The sequence below is a fragment of the Myotis daubentonii genome, chromosome 16 (genome assembly GCF_963259705.1).
Source record: "Myotis daubentonii chromosome 16, mMyoDau2.1, whole genome shotgun sequence".
NCBI lineage: Eukaryota > Metazoa > Chordata > Mammalia > Chiroptera > Vespertilionidae > Myotis > Myotis daubentonii.
This window is the reverse complement of record NC_081855.1, coordinates 4,923,436-4,947,552: the sequence shown is the minus strand read 5'-3', so window position 1 is coordinate 4,947,552 and position 24,117 is coordinate 4,923,436. Positions and strand designations below refer to the sequence as shown.

Genomic DNA, 24,117 nt, shown 5'->3' with positions numbered 1-24,117 from the left:
GAGGAAACCAATGTTCCCCGCCTGCCTGCTGGCCTCTGAGCTTGCAGTTTGAAACATTGTTACAAATATAGAAGCTAAACAAAACCCCAGAAACCTGCTTTCAGCCAGCCGGGATCTCAGAGCTGGAGTTGATACAGTGTTTTGATTATAGAACCCAAACAAACCAGATACCTGCTTTCAGCAGCAGAGGCCTCAGAGCTGGAGCCAGAGCTAAAGCTGGCACAGAATAAAAAAAGAAAAGAAAAAAAGGAGCGGTTGGGAGCTTCAGTCACCCACCAGCCTGAAAACAGCCCTCAGCCCCTCACCCAGACTGGCCAGGCACCCCAGTGCGGACCCCCACCCCAAAGGGTGTGTGACCAGCTGCAAACAGCCATCATCACCTCACCCAGGCTGGCCAGGCAACCCAGTGGGGACCCCCACCCTGATCCAGGACACCCTTCAGGGCAAACCAGCCGGCCCCCACCCGTGCACCAGGCCTCTATCCTATATAGTAAAAGGGTAATATGCCTCCCGGCACTGGGATCAGCGTGACAGGCGACAGCGCCCAAACCCCCTGATCGCCCTGCAGCTCTGAGTGTGACAGGGGCTGGGGCCACAACCTCCCTATCCGCCCTGCTCTGTTCGTGACTGGGGAAGGCGCCCCAACCCCCTGATCAGCCCTGCTCCGTGCCTGATAGGGGGGAGCTCCCCAACCCCCTGATCGCCCTGCGGCTCTGTGTGTGACAGGGTGCGGTACCCCAACCCCACCCCCCCCAATGGGCCCTGCTCTGTGTGTGACGGGGTAGAGCCATAACCTCCCCATCGGCCCTGCCCTGAGTGTGAGAATGGCGGCGCCCCAACCCCCTGATCGGCCCTGCTCTGTGGGTGATAGAGGGCGGCGCCCCAACCCCCTGATCCGCCCTGCTCTGTGTGTGACAGGGGGCGGTGCCCCAACTCCCCTATCGGCCCTACTCTGTGAGTGATGGGGGAGCTCCTCAACCCCCTGATCGGCCCTGCTCTGTGAGTGACAGGGGGGAGCTCCCCAACCCCCCGATTGACCCTGCTCTGTGCGTGACAGGGTACGGAGCCCCAACCCCCCTGATGGGCTCTGCTCTGTGCGTGACAGGGTGGCGCTGCAACCTCCCCATCGACCCTGCCTTGAGTGTGACGGGGCAGTGCCCCAACCCCCCAATCGCCCCTACCCTGAGCGTGACTGAGGGTGGCATCGCAACCTCCCGATCCGCCCTGCTCTGTGCATGACAGGGGGCGGCGCCCCAGCACCCCAATTGGCCCTGCTCTGAACCCGACCAGGGGCTGCACCTAGGGATTGGGCCTGCCCTCTGCCACCCGGGAGCATGCCTAAGCCAGCAGGTCATTATCTCCCGAGGGGTCCCAGACTGCCAGAGGCCACAGGCCGGGCTGAGGGACCCCCCTCCCCCCGAGTGCACAAATTTTTGTGCACCGGGCCTCTAGTTTTAGTATATTTGTGGAAAATACTATGTAGGGAACTGTTACATGGTCATAGAAATGGCAGGTGTTTACATTTAGAAGCTTAGTCTGGGGTGCCCCAAATTCAAATCATGGAGGAATATTTATGAACTTGTTATAAGACGAAAGACTCACTTTTTGTTAAGAAAACACTGATAACAAAAAAGAAGCGTTTTCTGTATGCTAGAGCGGGAGAGTGCACTAGCAAGCACTGGCTGGGACGCAGTCCCACATGGAGCAGAGACCCACTGGATCCCATTCTCACTCTAGGAGCCATTTCTAAATGAAGCTTACTGGTTCGTATCCCGCTGCACTGTCATTTTGGCAAGTTTGTTGGGCCAAATTTGACTTTACAGTCCCAACTTGTTTGGTTTATATCTTATTTATGCATCATCGTAATCATGCCTCATCAGTCTTTCTGTATTTGTATTATAGACAGGAGTTAGACTCTCTAGAATGCTTGGAAGGGAACATAATAAGGTGTCCCCCAAAAAAGTGTACTCACTTGAACAGCTGGTAGCTCAATTTTGCAAATGAAATGTATTTTTTTAAAATATTTTATTGATTTTTTACAGAGAGGAAGGGAGAGAGATAGAGAGCTAGAAACATCGATCAGCTGCCTCCTGCACATCCCCCACTGGGGAAGTGCCCGCAACCCAGGTACATGCCCTTGACCGGAATCGAACCCGGGACCTTTCAGTCCGCAGGCGGACGCTCTATCCGCTGAGCCAAACCGGCTTTGGCAAATGAAATGTATTTTAATAAACCCTACCTTTATAATTATTCAAAGTGTGTTTGTACATTCTTTTGGGATACCCTATATATGTTTTTCTCCTTTAATGCTTTTATTTGGTATCCACTTTATAATCAGCTTACCAAAACACCAGTTGCATTATGTACTGTTAAGTTAAAAATCTTTGAGTTATTGGCTCAGTTTGTTGGAGCGTCATCCTGTACACCAAAAGGTTGAGGGTTCAATTCCTGGTAGGGCACATACCGAGGTTGCAGGTTCCATCCCCAATCAGGGCGTGTGTGAGAGGCAGCAGATTGGTGTTTCTCTCTCACACACCCCCAGCCCCTCCCCCTGCCTTTCTTTCTCTCCGAAAATCAATAAAAACATATCCTTGGGTGAGGATTTTACAAAAGGCTTTGGCCCTATCCGGTTTTGCTCAGCGGATAGAGTGTCGGCCTGGGACTGAAGGGTCCCAGGTTCAATTCCGGTCAAGGGCATGTATCTCGGTTGCAGGTTGGGGGCATATGGGAGGCAGCCAGTTGATGTGTCTCTCTCACATCAGTGTCTCTCTCTGTCTCTCCCTCTCCCTTCCACCCTCGAAACATCAATGGAAAAAATATCCTCAGGTGAGGATTAAAAAAAAAATCTTTGAGCCCTGGCCAGTTGCTCAGTGGTTAGTGTCGGTCCTTAGAACAAAGGGTTCAATCCCCGGCCCCACTCAGGGCACATGGGGAGGCAGCCAATGTGTCTCTCTCATCTCTCTCTCTCTCTCTCTCTCTCTCTCTCTCTCTCTCTCTCTCTCTCCCCCTCTCTCTCCCCCTCTCTCCCTCCCTCCCTCCCTCCCTCCTCCCTTCCACCACTCTGTCTGAAAATCATTGGGAAAAGTATTCTCAGGGAAAGATTTAAAAACAAGTCTTTGAGAATATTGATTACTACTTTTCACTTGTATACCAGACCACCAGCAAGTCCTATTATTCTATCCAAATACATCAAATACATCCACTTTACCCTCAGAACTATTTGGTTTGAATTCCTATATGTAAATTACGTATGCCTCCTAGTTACAATGGTGTGTTCTCATTGAATCCTGTGCAGGGATTTTTTTTTGCTGTTTCCAGAAGAAATGACAGTGTTTTACCCTCTTTCAATCCATTTCTTTCTATGAGTTGCTGAACAGAGAATAGGTTCCCATTAAATATGTGTGACTGATTGATTTCTTTACCTCAGTTGTAGCCTGGTCCTTGAAAATCTTAAACAAGAACTAAGTATGATGGAAAGCAGATAGGGAGGTAGCAAGTTGACTCAGAGATCTTTGGGGAATGAGGGGAACAGTTGCAGCAAGGCCGTGATAGTGCTAGGTCTGCAGGTTGAATCAAGTACCTTCAGAAGATTCTCTGGTGTAGGCGTCAGAAGTTGCTTGTATTTGCTTTGGAATTTGGTTTTACTTTGGCTGTCTTTCTATCATAGGTACTTCTCCCTGCAGGCCACACATCCTCTTGGATTTGATGATATTGTAAGATTAGAAATTGAATCTAATATCTGCAGGGAAGGTGGGCCACTCCCCAACTGTTTTACAACTCCATTACGTCAGGCCTGGACAACCATGGAGAAGGTAACCAAGAACATCAAAAGTATTAACCTATCAGAAGTTTTTACTGTTGGAACCCAGAAAATAGAGCATGGGAAAAACGATATGCAACAGGACAGTGGAAAAGTGAAGTAGTGCAGATAGTGATTAAGAGCAGAGTCTTTGAATCTGACTTGGTGTGTATTAATCTTAATCTTTACAGGCTAAGTAGCTTCAGGCAGTTAATGAAGTTCTTTGATGCCATTTGCCTCATCTGTGAAATGGGAATGTTATGGGTAATAGAAATTTACCTTAAAAGTTATTTTGAGGATAAAAATGAGGTAAGGTGTATATGAATAAAGTGCTTATTAATTAGAGAGCAGTATTGGGCAAAGTTAGCTTAGGAATGACCCAAATATTTCACCAATATCCCTTAACAGGGTTGGAGCATTAGTTTTGTGTAGTATCATGATCACTAATTAGGGCATTAGTAGTAGCTTATTAACAGTGAAGTATTAGAATTTGTGAATGGTTTATTCTTCCAATAACTGGAGCAGCTTTTACCAGGAATTGCAAAGCCCAGGAGAAGCCCATGAAGTTAGGTTGCTACATACGTCATGTGTATCTAGGGGAAGGGGTTAAGTACGCACTGTTACATAGTACCCACGTAACAGCGGACTTCCGGGATAGGGAAGAGTTCAATATAAAAATCAAATCATTGAAAAGCTAGTGATAAACTGAATAGAGTATCAGCTATTGCCCTGGGAAAATAATTTTTCCATGTTTAAATTATAATCTTCCTGATCTTAAAGGAAAAGTTTTGGGTCTGTATTACATTTAAAAGAGAGAGAGAGGCCCTAACTGGTTTGGCTCAGTGGATAGAGCGTCAGCCTGCGGACTTAAGGGTCCCAGGTTCGATTTCAGTCAAAAGCATGTTCCTTGGTTGCAGGCACATCCCCAGTAGGGAGTGTGCAGGAGGCAGCTGATCAATGTTTCTCTCTCATCGATGTTTCTAACTCTCTATTCTTCTCCCTTCCTAACTGTAAAAAATCAATAAAATATATTAAAAGAAAATAAAAATAAAAATCATCATTCTCCCCTTTAAAAAAAAAGAGAAAAACAAAATCTAAAAAAATTTCTTACTAAATATGTATGTAAAGAACTTAAACTAATTTAATGAATCAAGTAGATAAATGGAAAAAAGGCAGAGGTGAGTCATTCGCCAGTGCTTTGTGTAGTTCTGTTCTGGCTGTTGGTGTTAGGGTGGTAGACAACAGAAACCTGGTTTCTGCCCTCCCAGGGCTCTGTCTAAAAAAAGCACAACTACACACAGACAAATGCTTACAACTGTGCTAAGTGCTGTGAAGGAAAAGTTGATAATAGCAACAGCCAGTAATAAGCATGGGAATTTATTCAGCATCTTTCTTAATTTTTAAATGCAAATAAAAACACCCATAGTTATTAGACATTTATTTAACAATAATTTGAAAAACACCACCTGGCCCTAGCCGGTTTGGCTCAGTGGATAGTGTGTGAGCCTGTGGACTGAAGGGTGCAGGGTTAGATTCTGGTGAAGGGCACATATCTTTGTTGCAGGCTACTCCCGGCCTGGGCCCTGTTTTTCTCACATTGATGTTTCTATCTGTCTTTCCCTCTCTCTTTGAAAATCAATGGAAACATATCCTCAGGTGAGGATTAAAATTAAATTAAAGGTTAAAAAAAAGAAAGAAAGAAGAGAAGAAAAAAGAAAAAATAACCACAACCTGGTGTTTTGATAGCCTGTGTCAAAACAGATACCTTGCCCTGGCCAGGGTGGCTGAGTTGGTTAAGCATCATCCTGTGCATCGAAAGGCTCTGGTTTGATTCTGGTCAGGCCACATGCCCAAGTTTTGAGTTTGATCCCCACATCTCCTTGTGGGAGGCAGCCGATCATTGTTTCTCCCCCACATCAGTGTTTCTCTCTTTCTCCCTCTTCCTTCCTCTGTTTTTCTTTTTTTTTAACTTAAAATCATTTAAAAAAAAAAACACAAAAAACAGATACCTTGATATATTGCTAGTGGAACAAGTTGACAACATCCTTCTGAAGAGTAAATTGCCCATATATATTAAAGCTAAAATGTTCATACTATTTAATTCAGTAATCACACTCCTAGTAATTTATCATAAGGAAATCGGTTCAAAAGTTAAAAATAAATATATGCACAAAGATTTTAATATTTATAACAGACCAGAAAAATCTAGTTTCAATATATATTCACTCCCTAGACAATTTTCTGGTCACCAAGAAATCTAAATATCTATTCTATGTAATAGTTTCATAGTAAAGTGGGATTTTTTTTGTGGAAAAAAATATGAATTATACATGTAATTTTAGTTACAGTGTAAACTCTGTATAAAGGGATATTACTTGGAGTGTAAAAAGGAGAAGTAAAGTCATTTGTGAAATTTTGTTTTAAAAATAGGATTTTAGTTGTATTTGATTTCAGCATTTAAAATAATGCTTGTCCTCTTTTTCAGGTGTTTTTGCCTGGCTTTCTGTCCAGCAATCTGTATTATAAATATTTGAATGATCTCATCCATTCGGTTCGAGGAGATGAATTTCTGGGAGGGAATGTTTCACTGACTGCTCATGGCTCTGTTGGTGCTCCTGATGACTCTCACCAAGGTGGTTCTGACAGCTCAGCATCTCAGGTATTCACTGATTTGCCTCTGCCATGAGAAAGAAAGGTGTACACATCCTTTCCTTTAAATACCAGTAACAGATCCCATTTGTAAGTTTTAAGTTGTTGAAGAAACAAAGGTGAAATAAAATTAGCCTCTTTACTATATATTCTAATCAAAGTACTTGTGTATATTATATTATAAGGTATCATGCTGTTTCACTCAGGCCATTTTCTTGCTTGACACTAGCTGTTCCTTTCAATAATCACAAAATATAATATGCATTTATAGCCTCTGAAGAGTTCTTTATGTAATTGTTTGGAATACATTTTATAGAATAATTGAGTGAACTGTTAGATTTCTTATTGTTGTATTTCACTGAAGAGCTTTTGATTTCATTTGAATTATATACAATTCAATATATACAATTTGTATATATTGTTAAATAATTTATTTTCAAACTGTCACCCTCCAAATTGTATCTTTCCTAATCTTTGGTTTGGTTTTGGAGTGCTCTAATATATCAGACCTTACCTGAGTCTCCCCAAAATCACAGGAAGTGGTCTATCATCAAGAGAAGCGATCTAAAGAGGTGTTAACTGCTTTTATTGAAGTCACACAGCAAGTGGGAGAGCCAGAACTATATTCCCTGTCTAGTGTTTTTCACCATAAGTTTAATAATATGGCATAATTACTTTCTCATCTCTTTTGACACTGGGCCTTGGACAGATTTTCTTAATTTATAAAACAGGACTATTTTAATGCTATCAACAGGCTCTCCTTGTACATTTCCCTGCTCTTAAGGTTACCTTGGAACAAATCTGCTGCATGTGTTTGCCACTTAGTTTTTCATACAGGCTGGATGGAATGTTTTGGCTTTTAGGCACTTTAAAGACCTAGGTGCTAACTGTAAAATATATTTTTACATTTATAATATACATACAGAAAACTTGCCATTATCATAACTATATACAGCTTCAAGACTTCTCATAGACAGAACTACCCATATAGCCAGCATCCAGATCAAGAAACAGGACTTGATCATTATGTCAGAAACTCTCTTATATCCCCTTCCAGTCACTAGCCTCCCCCTGCAAGGGTGGTTACAATCCAACTTTTGATGGCCTAGGTCAGTGGTCGGCAAACTGCGGCTTGCGAGCCACATGCGGCTCTTTGGCCCCTTGAGTGTGGCTCTTCCATAAAATACCGACTTCTGCGCATGGGCCACAAAGTTTCAATCGCACTGTACGTGCGCGCCCGCAGGTGGTATTTTGTGGAAGAGCCACACTCAAGGGGCCAAAGAGCCACATGTGGCTTGCGAGCCGCAGTTTGCTGACTGCGGGCCTAGGTTAGTGTAATCTGTTCTTGTCATTTTATAACTGTGTGTCTTCTTTTTCCTTTTTTTTGCGTACAGATTTATTAAGATATAATTCATACACCCATTTAAATTGTATAATTCTATGGCATTTAGTATATTCACAGACTTGCTTAACTGTCACCACAATCCATTTTAGAACGTGGTTTTCACCCTGGAAAAAACCTTGTATCCTTAAACTGTCACCCTCCAAATCTCCCATTTCTGCAAGCTACTGCCACTCTGCTTTCTGTGCCATTGATTTGCTTATTCTGGATATTTCATATAAATGGACCCAAATGACATGTGGTCTTTTGTGACTAGCTTCTTTTACTTAGCATAGTGTGGGTTTTTTCTTAGCATAATATTTTAAAGGTTTAACCCTATTAAACTTGTAAAAAAATGTATTCCTTATTATGGCTAAATCATACTATAGTCCATCAAGCAGACACAACCACATTTTGTTTATCCATCAGTTGATGAACATTTGGGTTGTTTCTACCTTTGGCTATTATGAATAACTAGAGGTCTGGTGCACGAATTCGTGCACAGGTGGGTCCCTTGGCCTGGATGGCGATCGGGGCCAACCAGCCAGCTGGGGGTGGGGGGGTGGGGGGGGGGCATGGGAGGTTGGCTGTTGAGTGTGCACTGACCACCAGGGGGCAGCTCCTGCATTGAGCATCTGCCCCCTGGTGGTCAGTGTGCATCATAGCTACCGGCCAGTCATCCAGTCATATGGTCACTTAGGCTTTTATATATATACTAGAGGCCCGGTGCACAAAAATTTGTGCACTCGGGGGGGGGTGTCCCTCAGCCTGGCCTGTGCCCTCTTGCAGTCTGGGACCCCTCAGGGGATGACCACCTGCTGGCTTAGGCCCACTCCCTGGGGGGAATGGGCCTAAGATGGCAATCAGACATCCCTCTGGCAGCCCGGCAGCCCTCGAGGGATGTCCACTTGCCAGTGGAGAGCAGGCCTAAGCTGCAGTCGGACATCCTTAGTGCTGCTGAGGAGGCAGGAGAGGCTCCCACCACCACCGCTGTACTGGCAGCCATCAGCCTGGCTTGTGGCTGAGCAGAGCTCCTCCCATGTGAGAGTGCCCTGACCACCAGAGGGCAGCTCCTGCATTGAGCATCTGGCCCCTGGTGGTCAGTGTGTGTCACAGTGACCAGTCATTCCCAGTCCTTCTGCTGTTAGGGTCAGTTTGCTATATAGGATAGAGGCCTGGTGCACAGGTGGGGGCCGGCTGGTTTGCCCTGAAGGATGTCCCGGATCAGGGTGGGGGTCCCACTTGGGTGCCTGGTCAGCCTGGATGAGGGGATGATGGCTGTTAGCAGCTGGTCACACCCCCTTCGGGGTGGGGGTCCCCACTGGGGTGCCTGGCCAGTCTGGGTGAGGGGCTGAGGGCCGTTTTCAGGCTGGCGGGTGACTAAAGCTCCCAACCTCTTCGTTTTTTTGTTTTTATAAAAAAATTCTGGGATTTATTTACCTTCTATGGCTGTCACTGGAACTGAGAGCCGGCTTTAGCTCTGAGGCTCAGCTCCAGCTCTGAGACCTTGGCTGCTGAAAGCAGGTATCTGGGTTTGTTTGGCTTCTATAATTGAAACACTGTTGCAGCTCCAGCTCTGAGGCCCGGCTGGCTGAAAGCAGGTTTCTGGGGTTTGTTTAGCTTCTATAATTGCAACATTGTTTCTTAGAGTGCAGCTCAGAGGCCGGCAGCGGCAGGAGGGGAACCTTGGCTTCCTCCATCACTGGAGCAAGCAAGCCTCCTGTTCGCTTCAGCTGCATGGCTGCTGGCCGCCATCTTGGTTGGCAGTTAATTTGCATATCCTGCTGATTAGCCAATGGGAAGTGTGTTGGAGGTACGGTTAATTACCATGTTTGTTTATTATTAGGTAGGACATATACACTACTGTACAAGTTTTTGTATGGATATATGTTTTCATTTCTCTTGTGTATATACATAGGAATAGAATTGCTGACTTTGTAGATTAATTTGAGGTATTGCCATCTTACCAATATTAAATATTTTGGTCCATGAACATGGATTTCTTTTCACTTACTCAAATCTTTTTTAATTTCTTTCAACAATATTTTGTACTTTTCAAGTGTAAGTTTTGTATTTTTAAAAATGCATTCCTAAATATTTTATTTTTGTGATGCTATTATAAATGGAATTTTCTTAATTTCATATTCATATTATAAGTGTACAGAAATGCAAGTAATTTTTTTTGTTGCGGTAAAATTCATTTAACATAACTTAGCCATTCAGTGACATTTTGAATGTTCACAGTGTTATGCAGTCATCACCACTATCTGGTTCCAGACTTTTTCATCATCCCAAATGGAAACCTCGTGCCCTTTGAGCAGTCACTTCCCATGGCCACTTATGTTTTCTTCTAAGTTTTAGGCCTCTGATCCATTTTGAGTTAGTTTTACATATTATGTGAGGTGGGGTCCAACTTTATTCTTTTGCATGTGGATATCCAGTTTTCCCAGCATCATTTATTGAAAAAAAACTATTCTTTCACTATTGAATGGTTTTAGCATCCTTGTCGAAAGTCATTTTAACTAGATACATGAGTGTATTTCTGGACTCTCATTTCTACTCTATCAACCTACCTATATGTCTACCCCTTTGCCAGTACTCTATGTTTTGATTACAATGGCTTTGTAAGTTTTGAAATCGGGAAGTATTTGTACTTCAACTTCGTTTTTATCGTTTGTAAGATTGTTTTGGTTATTCTGAGCTCCTTGCAATTTCAAATGTAAATTTTGGAATCAGCTTTTCCATTTTGATCAGGATTACACTGAATCTGTAGATTGCTTTGGGAGTATTGTCATCTCAACAATTGTAAGTCTTCCAGTCCATGAATATGGAATGACATTCTGTCTAATTTAGGCTGTCCTTAATTCCTTTCAGCAACATTTATAGTTTTCAGTGTATAAGTTGTATACCTTCTTCGATCAGTTTATTCCTAAGAATTTTTTTTCTTTTTGATGCTATTACAAATAGGGTTGGTTTTTATTTAATGTTTCAAGTACAGTTTACATCAATATTATTTTATATTAGTTTCAGGTGTACAGCGGAGTGGTTTAGACAATCATATACTTTACAAAGTGATCTCCCTGATATTTCAAGTGCCCACCTAGCACTGTACAGAGTTATTGCAGTATTATCGACTATATTCCCTATGCTGTACTTTACATTCCCATGACTATTTTATGACTGCCATTTTGTACTACTTCTTTTTCTTTCTTTTTTTAATCCTGACCTGAGGAATTTTTTTCATTGCGTGTTAGAGAGAGTGAAAGGGAGGGAGTGAGAGAGACATTAATGTCAGAGAGACACATAGATTGATTGCCTCCTGCATGTGCCCCAACTGTGGAGCTGGGGATCAAACCTGAAACCCTGGTACATGCCCTCAACTAGGAATCAAACCCTCAACCCTTTGGTGTTCAGGCCAGTGCTCTAACCACTGCGCCCACCAGCTAGGCTAATCTCATTTTTTAATTCATCATTGATAATACATAGCACTATAACTGCTTTTTGTGTGTCATCTACCTTCAACTTTACTAAATTCACGTTAGCTCTAATAGTTTTCTTGTGAATTATTTAGGATTTTCTGTATATAAGATCACATCATTTGTGAATAGAAAGTTTTCTTTCTATCCACTTTGGGTGCCTATTATTTCCTTTTCTTGCCTAATTGCTCCGGCTGGAACTTCCAGGAGGCAAGCTTTCAGTTTTTTGTCATATAGTAAGATGTTCAGAGTGGGTTTTTCATAAATAAATGCTCTTTATGAAGTTGAGGAAGTACTCTACTATTCCTAATTTGTTGAATGTTCTTTTATCAAGGAAGTATGTTGAGCCCTAGACAGTTTGACCCAGTGGATAGAGTGTTGGCCCACAGACTGAAGGGACCCAGGTTTAATTCCGGTCAAAGACTCATAACTTGGTTGCAGGTTCGGTCCCGGCCTTGTTTGGGGTGTGTGCAGGAGGCAACCAGTCGATGTGTCTCTCACATTGCCCCCTCCCTTCCACTCTCTCTAAAAATCAATGGAAAAATATCCTCAGGTAAAGATTTTTTTTTTTGATATTTTTTTATTGATTTCAGGGAGGAAGGGAGAGGGAAAGAGAGATAGAAACATCAATGATATGAGAGAATCATTGATCAGTTGCCTCCTGTATGCCCCATACTAGGGATTGAGCCCACAACCCGGGCATGTGCCCTTGAGTGGAATCGAACCCCGGACCCTTCAGTCCGCAGACCGGTGCTCTATCCACTGAGCAAACCCAGCTAAGGCCTCAGGTGAAGATTTAAAAAAAAAAAGGAAAGTATGTTGGGTTTTGTCAAATGCTCTTTCTGTATTAGCCGAGATGATTATGCAGGCTTTTGGTTTTTACTCTTGAAACGTTAATTGATTACCAGTTATTAAACCAAGCTTGCATTACTGGGATAAATCCCACTTGGTTGTGGTGTATAATTATTTCCGTATGTTTCTGGATTTGGTTTGCTAGTATTTTATTGAGGATTTTGGGTCTAAACTCCAGAGATTGGTCTGGTTTGGGAATCTGAGTAACAATGGCCTCATAGAAGTATTCCTCTCCTTTATTCTGATGCCTCTTTTCTTATTTTATTTTTTTGTTGTTGCTGTTAATCCTTATCCCAGGATATTTTTTCATTGATTTTTTAGGAAGAGGAGACAGAAACATCAATGTGAGAGAGACACATTGATTGGTTGCCTCCTACACGCACCCTGACCTGGGCCGAGGAACCTGCAACTAAAGTACATGCCCTTGCCCTGACTGGTTTGGCTCAGTGGATAGAGCATCAGCCTGCGGACTGAAGGGTCCCAGGTTCGATTCCAGTCAAGGGCATGTACCTTGGTTGTGGGCACATCCCCAGTGGGAGGTGTGCAGGAGGCAGCTGATCGATGTTTCTCTCTCATCAGTGTTTCTAACTCTCTATCCCTCTCCCTTCCTCACTGTAAAATCAATAAAACATATTAAAAAAAAATAGTACGTGCCCTTGACTAGAATCGAACCAAGGACCCTTTCAATCAGAGGGCCGGCGGTCTATCTACCGAGCCAAACCGGCTGGGGCTCTTTTCTTTTTAATTCTGTGCCCTTTTGGCTACAAAAAAAGAGCTCTTTCCTCACCTTCACCCCCAAAGAATGTTTATAAGTATCTGTTCAATTATTTATTTTATTAATTTAATCTACACCTTAGTTGTGGATATTAGGCGTGTTTCTGTCTTTTGTTATTTTAAACAATGCTGCAGTGAATAATCTTGTATATAAGTCATTTTGCATGTGCGTGTGTAATTGAATTTTTAGAAGTGGAATTTCTGGGTCAAACCATGGCTCGGTATTTCATAGGTCTATCCATTTTGACTTGCTTTTTATGTGGGAGTTAGGAGTGGGGACATAGAATGGTGGAGGGGAACTTATTACATTTATTTAACTGGTTAATTTAGAAAGTTAACTTCAGCTTCTCTCCTGTCACATGGCCTCACTGAGAATCAAAAGCATTCAGGCTTATCTTGTAAAAGTTGAGCTTCACATGTATTAGTCAAGATGCATATGCATGGGTGGATGGGAGTTTTGCACCAATGGGAACATAATGCTATAAGGCAGCACATTTGTGGGAACTTGAGAAAAACATTTGGCATGTGAATGCATATGGTGTGCATTTTAATATTGCACTCCCCCTGTAGTTATATATTGATGTTACATTTCAGAATCATTGCTGTTTCATCACAGTAATGATGGGTTGAATGAAAATTACATATATTTCAAACACTGAAGATTTGTACCAATCTGTCATATTCCAAACCCAGGAGTGATTTGATTCCTAAATAATATACCACTAATTTTACAATTTCTGTTGTAGTCCAGTATGAAAAAAGCTAGTGTTAAAATTCTGAAAAATTTTGATGAAGCAATAATTGTGGATGCTGCAAGTCTGGATCCAGAATCTTTATATCAACGGACGTATGCAGGGTAAGCTTGGCACATGTCTAGAATTTTATCAAGTATATTAAATTTTGCATCTTTTTGCATTTTAATCTAAACTATTTTAATCTATTATTATGCGCCCAGAACGTTTACATATAATATGCAGTGGAATATGGTAAGAGTGAAGGCTTAGGAATGACTTCCTGGGTTTTAGTCTTGTCCCAGCCACTTATTGCCAAGCTACTTAATCTGTTTGTGTTTCAGTTTTTCATCTATAAAGTGAGGATAATATTACTACTTCATTGGGTTATTGAGGGTATTAAATGAGATCACACATAAAAGAATTTAGTACATGGCCTGGTATCAGTAAGCACTCCACAAATATTACATCATGATTCTATCACCGTAGGCGATATAGATTAGGTGTGATGTTTGTGTGGTATGTTTTGGGCTGTCTCGTCCATATTTCATTTGATTCATATGTTAGCGATTTCAAAATTTCTGTCTTAAAAGCAAAAAGAAAAGTACAGTACAAAGATGCCAATATCATTTATATGGACTGTATAACTAATACTCAGAAAATGGAATAAAATTGTTCCTTTGTATTTTAGAATTAACTTGGTTGTTTATTTCATTCTACAACAAAAAGATAGTGATTCATAGGATATGCCACTTATTAAACTTTACCACAGATCAAATCATAAAGTCAGTCCTCTTCCCTAAAGATGGCTTGATTAACACATAAGCCTGTGCAAAGGCTTCATTACTCCACCCCAACCCCAGGCCTAGCAGTGCCATAAAAAAGGGATTTCAACGTTTAATTGTTTTTATCTGAAAGTAACAATGATAGTTGGGAGACGAAGGAGTCTGTAAGGTACTTGAGGTAAGTGAAAGGTCCTTGGATCACATTGGTTTTGGAAAGCACACCTCAGTTGTGTCGGGATTGTAGTAATCTTTATTTCTTCTTTTAGGAAATGGTGGACAATAAGCCTAGATGAGTTAATTTCCAAAGATATTTATTCTTAAGGAATGGTTGGCTCATTTGTTTAAAACCTTGCTTAAGAAAGTATCAATTGCAAGATGTTTTGCTTTCATAGGTGTTTTTGTGTGTAAAATATAATTTTTTGTGAATTTTATTTTATTTTTAACTTTCATTCTTTTCCATCACCATTTATCCCCTCTATGCCCTCTTCCACCTCCACCTCCCACCCCTGCAATCACTACACTGTTCACTGTTGTCCAGGCCCATGAGTTCTCTTTTTTTTCTAATTAATAAAATGGTCATAAGTAGAAATAATTTTTCTCCCATCTTTAAAGATAGTTTCCAGTGTTTGTTTTAATTTTATGATTTCAGCAGCTTTCTGAAATTTCTATCAAGGCAAACAAATTATAGCAGTTGGGATAGTGAAGCTTATATATGAAGTGATGAGTTATTGGGAGGCTGTCTCTAAAATAAGATCCACTTTGCCTGAAAGGAGATAATATAGAGACATCATAAAATCTGTTTTTCTTTTTTGAATTAACTTTTAAGTACAAATATATTAATCTGTAATAATAAAAGCATAATATGCTAATTAGACTGGACGACCTTCCGGATGAAGCTGCAGGACCGAGGCAGCTGCCGTGGCTGCAAGGGAGGGATTCAGGCAGCCGCCGTGGCTGCGAAGGCCTACTCTTGCACGAATTTCATGCATCAGGCCTCTAGTGTCTTATAAAAATTAATTGGTAGATAAGGCTAATGTCTCTTTGATCACACACCTATCCTTATTTTCTCTTCTTCCTACTCATTGTTATAGTGTATTTTTTTGTTTGCTTATTTTTATGTAGTTAATATTACACTGTATGTATTTTGCGCTTTCATTCATAGTGAGTTTTATAGATTTACCTCATTTTAACTGTGTCATAGTTTCTACATGTAATTTTAATTATAGCTTATAACTGTGACAAAATATTCCACATAATGTGTTGTGCCACTATTTGGTCATTTTGATATTGTTTCAGTTGTTTTTATTTTTCACGTTTATACCCAGTATAGCAAAGCACTTCCTTTTATATACTTCCTTGTAACAAAAAGCAGATTTGAAATTTTAATAGATCTTACTAATTTACCATTAAAAGTATCTGTACATTTTACATTTTTATCAGTCATTAATAAAGGTACTAATTTTCCCCACATCTTCATCAACGCTAAATAATATCAAACTTTACATTTTTTTACCAATCTTGTATTATTGCTCATGAGATAAAGCTTCTTCTTTTTCTTTTTAATATATTTTAATTGATTTTTTACAGAGAGGAAGGGAGAGGGATAGAGAGTTAGAAACATCAATGAGAGAGATACATCGATCAGCTGCCTCCTGCACAGCCCCTACTGGGGATGTGCCCACAACCAAGGTACATGCCCTTGACCGGAATCGAACCTGGGTCCTTTTAGTCCGCAGTCAGATGCTCTATCCACTGAGCCAAACTGGTCAGGGCGATAGAGCTTCTTTTGGTATGTTTGTTGGTTTTTGGGGTGTTTCTTCTGTGCATTGACTCTTTATCTCATTTTCACATTTTTCTGTTGGGTGATTTTTTTGAAATACATTTTTATTGATTTCAGAAAGGATGGGAGAGGGAGAGAAAGATAGAATCACCAATGATGAGAGAGAATCATTGATCGGCTGCCTCCTGCACGCCCCCTACTGGGGACCTAGCCCACAATCTGCCCCAACCGGGAATCAAACCTTAGTCGATGCTCAACCATGAGCCACACCAGCTGGGCTGTTGGATGATTTCATAATGACTTGTTGGAATTCTGTATGTTTATGAATATTAATTACTAGAGGTCTGGTGCACAAAATTCGTGCGGGGGGTGGGGGGACCCTCAGCCAAGCCTGCACCCTCTCCAATCCGGGACCCCTTGGGAGATGTTCAACTGCCGGTTTAGGCAGTTGGACATCCCTCTCACAATCCAAGACTGCTGGCTTTTAACTGCTCACCTGCCTGTCTGCCTGATCGCCCCTAATTGGCCCCCCTGCCAGCCTGATCACCCCTAACCACCTCTGCCTGCCAACCTGATTGCCCCTGCTGGCCTGGTTGCCCCCAAGTGCCCCCTCTGGTGGCCTGGTTGCCTTTCACTTCCCCCACTGCCAGCCTGGTCATCCCACACAGCCTGCTGCTCAGTGGTTTGGTCGTTCCTCAGTAACCCCCCTGCCGTCCTGGTTGCCCCACGCAGCATGTTCGGTGGTCCATTCGGTTGTTTCGGAGGTGACGGCCCCTAGCTCTTTATATATATATATATATATATATATACTAGGGGCCCGGTGCACGAAATTCGTGCACTGGGTGTGTGTGTGTTGGGGGGGGGGAGTGTCCCTCAGCCCAGCCTGCCCCCTCTCACATACTGGGAGCCCTCAGGCGTTGACCCCCATCACCCTCCAATCACAGGGTCGGCCCCTTGCCCAGGCCTGACTCCTCTGGCCTAGGCGTCCGGCCCGGGCAGCGGGGACCCGCAGCGGCAGTGGCCCCGCGATCGTGGGCTTCGCTTTAGGCCCAGGCAAGGGACCCCTAGCTCCCGGGACTGCCAGCTTCGACCGTGCCCAGCTCCCATCGCTGGCTCCACCCCTACTTCCTGCTATCACTGGCCAGGGCGGAAAAGGCACCTGATTTTCTGATCATGGCTGGGGGGCAGGGCAAAGGCGGCCCCAGGGCCGCCTTTGCCCTGCCCCCCAGCTCTTAGCTCCCCCCTGGGTTTCCGATCACTGTCAGAGGCAGGAGGCTTCTTCCTGCTTTCCCTTTCGCCTCCCTGCATTGTGCCTACATATGCAAATTAACCGCCATCTTGTTGGCAGTTAATTTGCATATAGCCCTGATTAGCCAATGAAAAGGGTAGCTCGTACGCCAATTACCATTTTTCTCTTTTATTAGTGTTGATGGGTTAGTAGTAATCTCTTAAAAATAAGACCTTTTACTATGTGCTTTGCCTTTTAATTTTGCTTTTTTACTATAGCTTTATAGCATAGTAATATACTAGTAATTTATAAGACATTTTGTCCTACCTTTTTATCTCTTCTTTTACAAAGTTACCTTGGCTATTCTTGTGCCTTTTCTCTTCTCTTTGAATTTTAGAAATGTGAATTAACTGTTAACTCGGCATGTTTCATAAACCTTTTTAGGATTTTGAATAAAATTGCGTTGAATTAAGTTTATTTTGCTTTCTATTTAAAATAAGCCTCACTTGGAATAACATGAGATACTTAAAATTGATTTTTTTTCTTTTTAATTTAAAGTTAATTGTTAGAAATTATATTCTTCTCATACTTACATAGGAAGATGACATTTGGAAGAGTCAGTGATGTGGGGCAGTTCATCCGAGAATCTGAGCCTGAACCTGATGTAAAGAAATCAAAAGGTTTGTGCTGTTTTTATACTTAATATTAAGCCTTTACTCCAGGACCCTTATCCTGAAGAGGAGTGAGGAAAAGGATAGGCGACAGAAGGCAAATGAGGTTGGGGGGTTACCGCAAACCATGGTGGGGACTTTAAAGTGCAGGGGACATATTGCAAGTTCGAGCAGGGCAGGGCCATGATGTGATTTATGTTTTAAAGGGGCGGTTCTAACAGATATTTGGAAAGTAGAGTGTAGGAGTTTAAGAGAAGTAGGGAATGTTGCTGCCCTACTTATTGTCTACATAAGGTATGGTGGTGGTGGTGGATTCGATAGTGGAAGAATGGCCAAATTTGGGTTATATTTGAAGGTAGAGGCAACAGAATTATATCTCCAACAGCAAGCCCATCCATTGAGTTACTTGCATTATTAATTTGAGACATGCCTATGTAGAACAATGAATAGTCATGTCTGCAGTTGACGAAATAAGTCTGTAATGCCTGGTGCTTCCTTTAGTGTTTAGATGTCTCTTTAAGTGATGTGTTGTGGTTTTTTGGGGGCAAGCAAATTATGTAATGTATGAGCCTGCAGATTCAGTTAATTGACTCAGAAGGCACTTAAATGATTCCTATGTGCAGACACTGTAGATGCCAAAGATATAAACAAGAGGATGTACCAGTAATGTCGGTTTATTTTAATCTAGTTTACTCCCATTTTTTTGTGACCTTGACTGCTAAGTCTGTCACGCTAGTTTTCCTATAAAATGCCTAACCTTCTGGATTTTTTGTTGTTGTTGCATTATTTAGTTTATTCCTTTCTCTCCTGTATTTCTTGTAAACTCGTAGTTGTACTTAGGTCTTGATGATTTGGTTAGAGTACATCTAGGACCTAGATTCTAGGTGATGTTGTGTATGGTATTTTTAAAAGAATACACTCAAAAGTATAGCATGAGGAGAGGGAGGTACCTTTTACTTTTCATTATAACCTTTTCCTTTACTTTTTGAATTTTCTTAACCGGCATGTTTTGCTGCTTAATCACCCACCCATCTCTTCCCCCATGGCTTCCTAGCCACTCTTTGCTGTAACCTACCAGTATCCCCTGTCCACCTTTCACCACTCTTCCTTTCACTGACAAAGCTTTCTCTGAAGTCCCTTCCCTGTTAGGGCCTCCACATAGCTGTTTCCTGGCCATGAAAGTCCGTCCATGGCTTTCACAACGCCTGGATCCTTCTCATCGCAGTATTCTCCCTTCAGAGAGCACTCCCCCGCCCAAATGAACTAAATCGTTCAGACAATTCACATACCACTTCTTCATTTTCTTAGTCACTGTCTGAACTTATTTTTTTTTAAAAATATATTTTATTGATTTTTTACAGAGAGGAAGGGAGAGAGATAGAGAGTCAGAAACATCGATGAGAGAGAAACATCGATCAGCTGCCTCCTGCACACTCCCTACTGGGGATGTGCCCGCAACCCAGGTACATGCCCTTGACCAGAATCGAACCTGGGACCCTTCAGTCCTCAGGCCGACGCTCTATCCACTGAGCCAAACCGGTTTTGGCGTGCACTTATTTTTATAAGAGAAAGTTTATTTAGAAAGTCGCAGAGATGGAAGAAGTGAATTGTAGAAGAAATGGGTTCAGGAAACAAGTTACAGAGGCAAACAGAGGGCCCTTGGAGCATAGGAGAGAGAAGGGTTTGAAAAAGGAGGGGAAAGGAAAGGTGCCGCATGCTCCCGAGAGGGAGAGCGCTGAAGCTGTCTTGCTCATGTCTTGCATACTTGTTTTATAGTCTCTTTTTCTTTCATGACTAGAATATTACCTTTCTGAAAGTAGGGATTTTGTCTATCATATTTGACACTATATTCCCTGATTCAAAAATTAACCCTTGTACATGGTAGGCACTCATTACATATTTGTTGATTGGATTACTTAATCTAGAAGAGTTGGGAGAGATTTTCTCTCATATTTATTTTAATTATTTAATTTAAAAATCATTTTTAAAACTGACATGGATACTAATACTTCTTATTCAGATTACGTTCTTATTCTGAGAATATTCACAGAGCCACACTCTCCCTTCTCAGACCCCAATACAGTAGAGATTTCTTAGCATTTTTCAAGCTCATGCAAATCTTAGATGATACATCTGTGGATACCACCTCCTTAATCTATATACGAAGAAGTCGAGAGTGAGGGAAATTGTAACTTGTTGGAGATCACATAGCAGATTAAAAGCAACTCCAACTTTGTTTTGTTTTCTTTGTTTTTGTTTTTCTTTTCTTTTCTTTTTTAAAATTAAATCTTTATTGTTCAGATTATTACAGTTGTTCCTCTTTTTTCCCCCGTAGCTCCCCTCCACCCGTTTCCCAACCCCCCTCCGCCCTTACCCCCCCGCCCCACTGTCCTCATCCATAGGTGCACGATTTTTGTCCAGTCTCTTCCTGCATCCCCCACACCCCTTTCCCCCCCCCAAGAATAGTCAGTCCACTGCCTTTCTATGCCCCTGATTCTATTATAATCACCAGTTTATTCTGTTGATCAGATTATTTATTCACTTGATTTTTAGATTTACTTGTTGATAGATGCGTATTTGTCGTTCATAATTTGTATCTTTACCATTTTCTTCTTCTTCCTCTTCTTAAAGGATACCTTTCAGCATTTCATATAATCCTGGTTTGGTGGTGATGAACTCCTTTAGCTTTTTCTTATCTGTGAAGCTCTTTATCTGACCTTCAATTCTGAATGATAGCTTTGCTGGATAAAGTAATCTCGGTTGTAGGTTTTTGGTATTCATCATTTTGAATATTTCTTGTCACTCCCTTCTGGCCTGCAAAGTTTCTGTTGAGAAATCAGCTGACAGTTGTATGGGTATTCCCTTGTAGGTAACTAACTGTTTTTCTCTTGCTGCTTTTAAGATTCTCTCTTTGTCTTTTGCTCTTGGCATTTTAATGATGATGTGTCTTGGTGTGGTCCTCTTTGGATTCCTTTTGTTTGGGGTTCTCTGCGCTTCCTGGACTTGTAAGTCTATTTCTTTCACCAGATAGGGGAAGCTTTCTGGCATTATTTCTTCAAATAGGTTTTCAATATCTTGCTCTCTCTCTTCTTCTGGCACCCCTATAATTGGGATGTTGGTATGCTTGAAGCTGTCCCAGAGGCTCCTTACACTATCTTCATATTTTTGGATTCTTTTTTCATTTTGCTTTTCCGGTTGGGTGTTTTTTGCTTCTTCGTATTTCAAATCTTTGACTTGATTCTTGGGATCCTCTAGTCTGCTGTTGGGGGTCTGTATAATATTCTTTATTTCAGTCAGTGTATGCTTAATTTCTAGTTGGTCCTTTATCACAACCTCAAGGGTCTCATTAGATTTCTTGAGGGTCTCATTAAGTTTATCGGCGGTTTCTAGAAAATTCTTGAAAAACCTTAAAAGTGTGGTTTTGAACTCTATATCCAGTAATTTGCTTTCCTCCATTTCTGTCATTTGTGTACTGTTTCTTTGTCTCCGCATTTTTTTATGCTTCGCTGTGTCGACAAAGTGGCTTTCTGTGCTAGGCATCCTACAGGGCCCAGTGGCTCAGCCTCCCTAATTGCCTGAAGTAAATACTCTTGGTGCACCCCCTTTATGGGCTTTGTGCACAGTCTTGTTGTAGTTAAGCCTTGATTGTTGTAGGTATCACTGGGAGGGATTGACCTCCAGGCCAATTGGCTGTGAGAATCAGCTGTGTCTGCAGTGGGAGAACTTCTGTGCTGGAGACACCCTTATGGGGCAGACTTGCTTCAGTGGGGCTTTGGTGCTCACTGAGTCTGCCCCCTGAGTGTGTCCTTTATGGATCCGAGGAGTTGCAATCTGGATGGTCCCACTCTGACCACCGGGCACACTGGCTCCTGGATCCCTAAGGAGGTGCTAATCTAGCCTCTGCCTGAGGCTATCCAGCAGGAGCCAGCTGTGACTCAATGTAAGTTGCCCTGGGGCCGTGGGCCAGCTGCAGTTTGATAGGTAATTATCAGATTGCAAAGGGCCAGGCCTTTCATATGCAAAAGCCTCTGTGGCTTGGGCAGGGCAGTGTCCCATGGGATCAACAGGGCGAAGCGAGCAGTTATGGCTGCTCTCAGTCCTGCCCTCAGAGGCCCTGCTTCTCAGTGTCCCGGCAATTGCTGCAAGCACCCCCGTGAGAAAGCTGCCCTCAAGTTCCGACTGATGCCAGACAGTCCAGTTTCCCGTATGAGTCTGGGTCCCCAGAGACTCGCCCAGAACTGGAGCTCAGAGCTTGAGACTCCCTCCCAATTGAAAAAGACAACCGTGTCCTCAGCCGCCAACCCTTTCCGCATGTGCCTTTGTACCTCTGTATTTTACTTCCGCTCCTCCTCTGAGTCTCGGTATGCTTTTCTCTTTCCTTCTAGTTGTAGAATTTCCACTCAGCCAGCCTTCCTGTGCTTCTGGGTGATGTCCGTTCCGTCTCTTAGTTGTATTTTTGAAGTGGTTGTGCGAGGCGGCGATCTCCGGTGTTTACCTGTGCCTCCATCTTGGCTTCTCTGCAACTCCAGCTTTGGTTCAGGATACCATTTTGACAACAGTTTGCAATTTGGCTCCCCTTCTCCCTTCTTCTCCTTCTTTGCTGAGGGCTACTGCAAAGAGTGTTCATTATTTGCCAGTCTGTAGGTTCAATTTGCAGTTTGTTTTTTAAAAAATATTTTTTAGCCGGACCGGTTTGGCTCAGTGGATAGAGCTTCGGCTTGTGGACTCAAGGGTCCCAGGTTCGATTCCGGTCAAGGGCATGTACCTTGGTTGCTGGCACATCCCCACTGGGGGGCGTGCAGGAGGCAGCTGATAGATCTCTCTCATCGATGTTTCTGGCTTTCTATCCCTCTCCCTTCTTCTCTGTAAAAAATCAATAAAATATATTTAAAAAAATAAAAAAAATAAAAAATATTTTTTAATTGACTTTTTAGAGAGAGGATGGGAGAGGGATAGAAAGATCCATAAAAGAGAAACTTCATAGATCGGCTGCCTCCTGCACTCCCCCTACTGGGTATCAAGCCCCAAACCGGGACATGTGCCCTGACCTGGAATAGAACAGAAAATGAACTGGTGACCTCTTGTTTCCTGGATCGATGCTCAACCATTGAGCCACACTGGCCTGGCCAGTTTGGGTTTTGAAACCCTGATAATAGAGCACAGAGGTCAGGGTTGAGTTTGAGAAGGGTGTATCTCGGAGGATTCTGAGAGTATGACAACTCTGCTTCTGGGGCAAGCAAGGTACTTTGAAATGTGAAAGTGTATCAAGAAGGAATTCTAAAAGATATTGTCAACATGTGGTTCCTGGAGTGGCTGTTCCTGGTGTTGGATGCAGTGGTGGGAGAGGAAGCTGTCTTATGCAGTGGGGCCTTGACTTACGAGTGTCCCGACTAACGATTTTTTGACTTACGAGTGTCCCGACTAGCGGTCTCTCGGCTGATTTTTTGCATTGAGTTGATAATTTGAGTTAACGAGCTCCTTAATGAGCTCGGTCTCAGAAGGAATTAAACTCATAAGTCAAGGCCCCACTGTATTGTGAAAGCCCTTGCATGTCATATTGAGAAACCCGATTCCTGTCATATAGGCATCAGGGATTTCTAAGCAGAATACTAACTAGATACATTTTTCTGGTAGTAGTATAGGAATGAATTGGAGTTGAGGAGAGACTGGTATTAGAGAAACCAGTCAGGTAGTGGGTTTAGCTAATAATATAGATAGAAAAAAAAGAGGATTTGAAGGTAGATAGTAGTAGCAGGAATTAGAAAGAAGGTCAGATTTATAAGACTTGCAGGGTGGAATTTAAGAGACTGCTTTTAAGGTAGAATTTGGTGACAGATTCCATATGGAGAGTAAATGAGAGAGGTAGGTTGAGTTTTTAAACATGGGTTCCCTGGATGAACAATTATGTTAATTTTCAATAGAGGATTAAGTTAATTTCTGAGGTGGAGGATGAGAAAAAGTAGGTGGGAGACAGATGAGCTCCATTCAGAA

General features: G+C 42.3%; 1 protein-coding gene across 7 annotated transcripts in view; it reads left to right on the top strand.

Moving 5' to 3' along the window:
* AKAP10 (A-kinase anchoring protein 10) overlaps positions 1–24,117 on the top strand; it is a 110,487-nt gene that overhangs the window by 64,072 nt on the left and 22,298 nt on the right. For 5 of the 7 annotated variants that reach the window (XR_009449045.1, XR_009449044.1, XM_059668483.1 and 2 more), the window contains 4 exons: positions 3,668–3,812; positions 6,285–6,458; positions 13,678–13,787; positions 18,053–18,135. Coding sequence is in view for 3 of the 7 variants with exons in the window: in XM_059668483.1 (XP_059524466.1) it covers positions 3,668–3,812; positions 6,285–6,458; positions 13,678–13,787; positions 18,053–18,135 (512 nt within the window). In the remaining 4 variants the exon portion in view is untranslated. The remainder of the gene's footprint in view (positions 1–3,667; positions 3,813–6,284; positions 6,459–13,677; positions 13,788–18,052; positions 18,136–24,117) is intronic. The other 2 variants (XR_009449046.1, XR_009449047.1) reach the window with 1 other exon arrangement.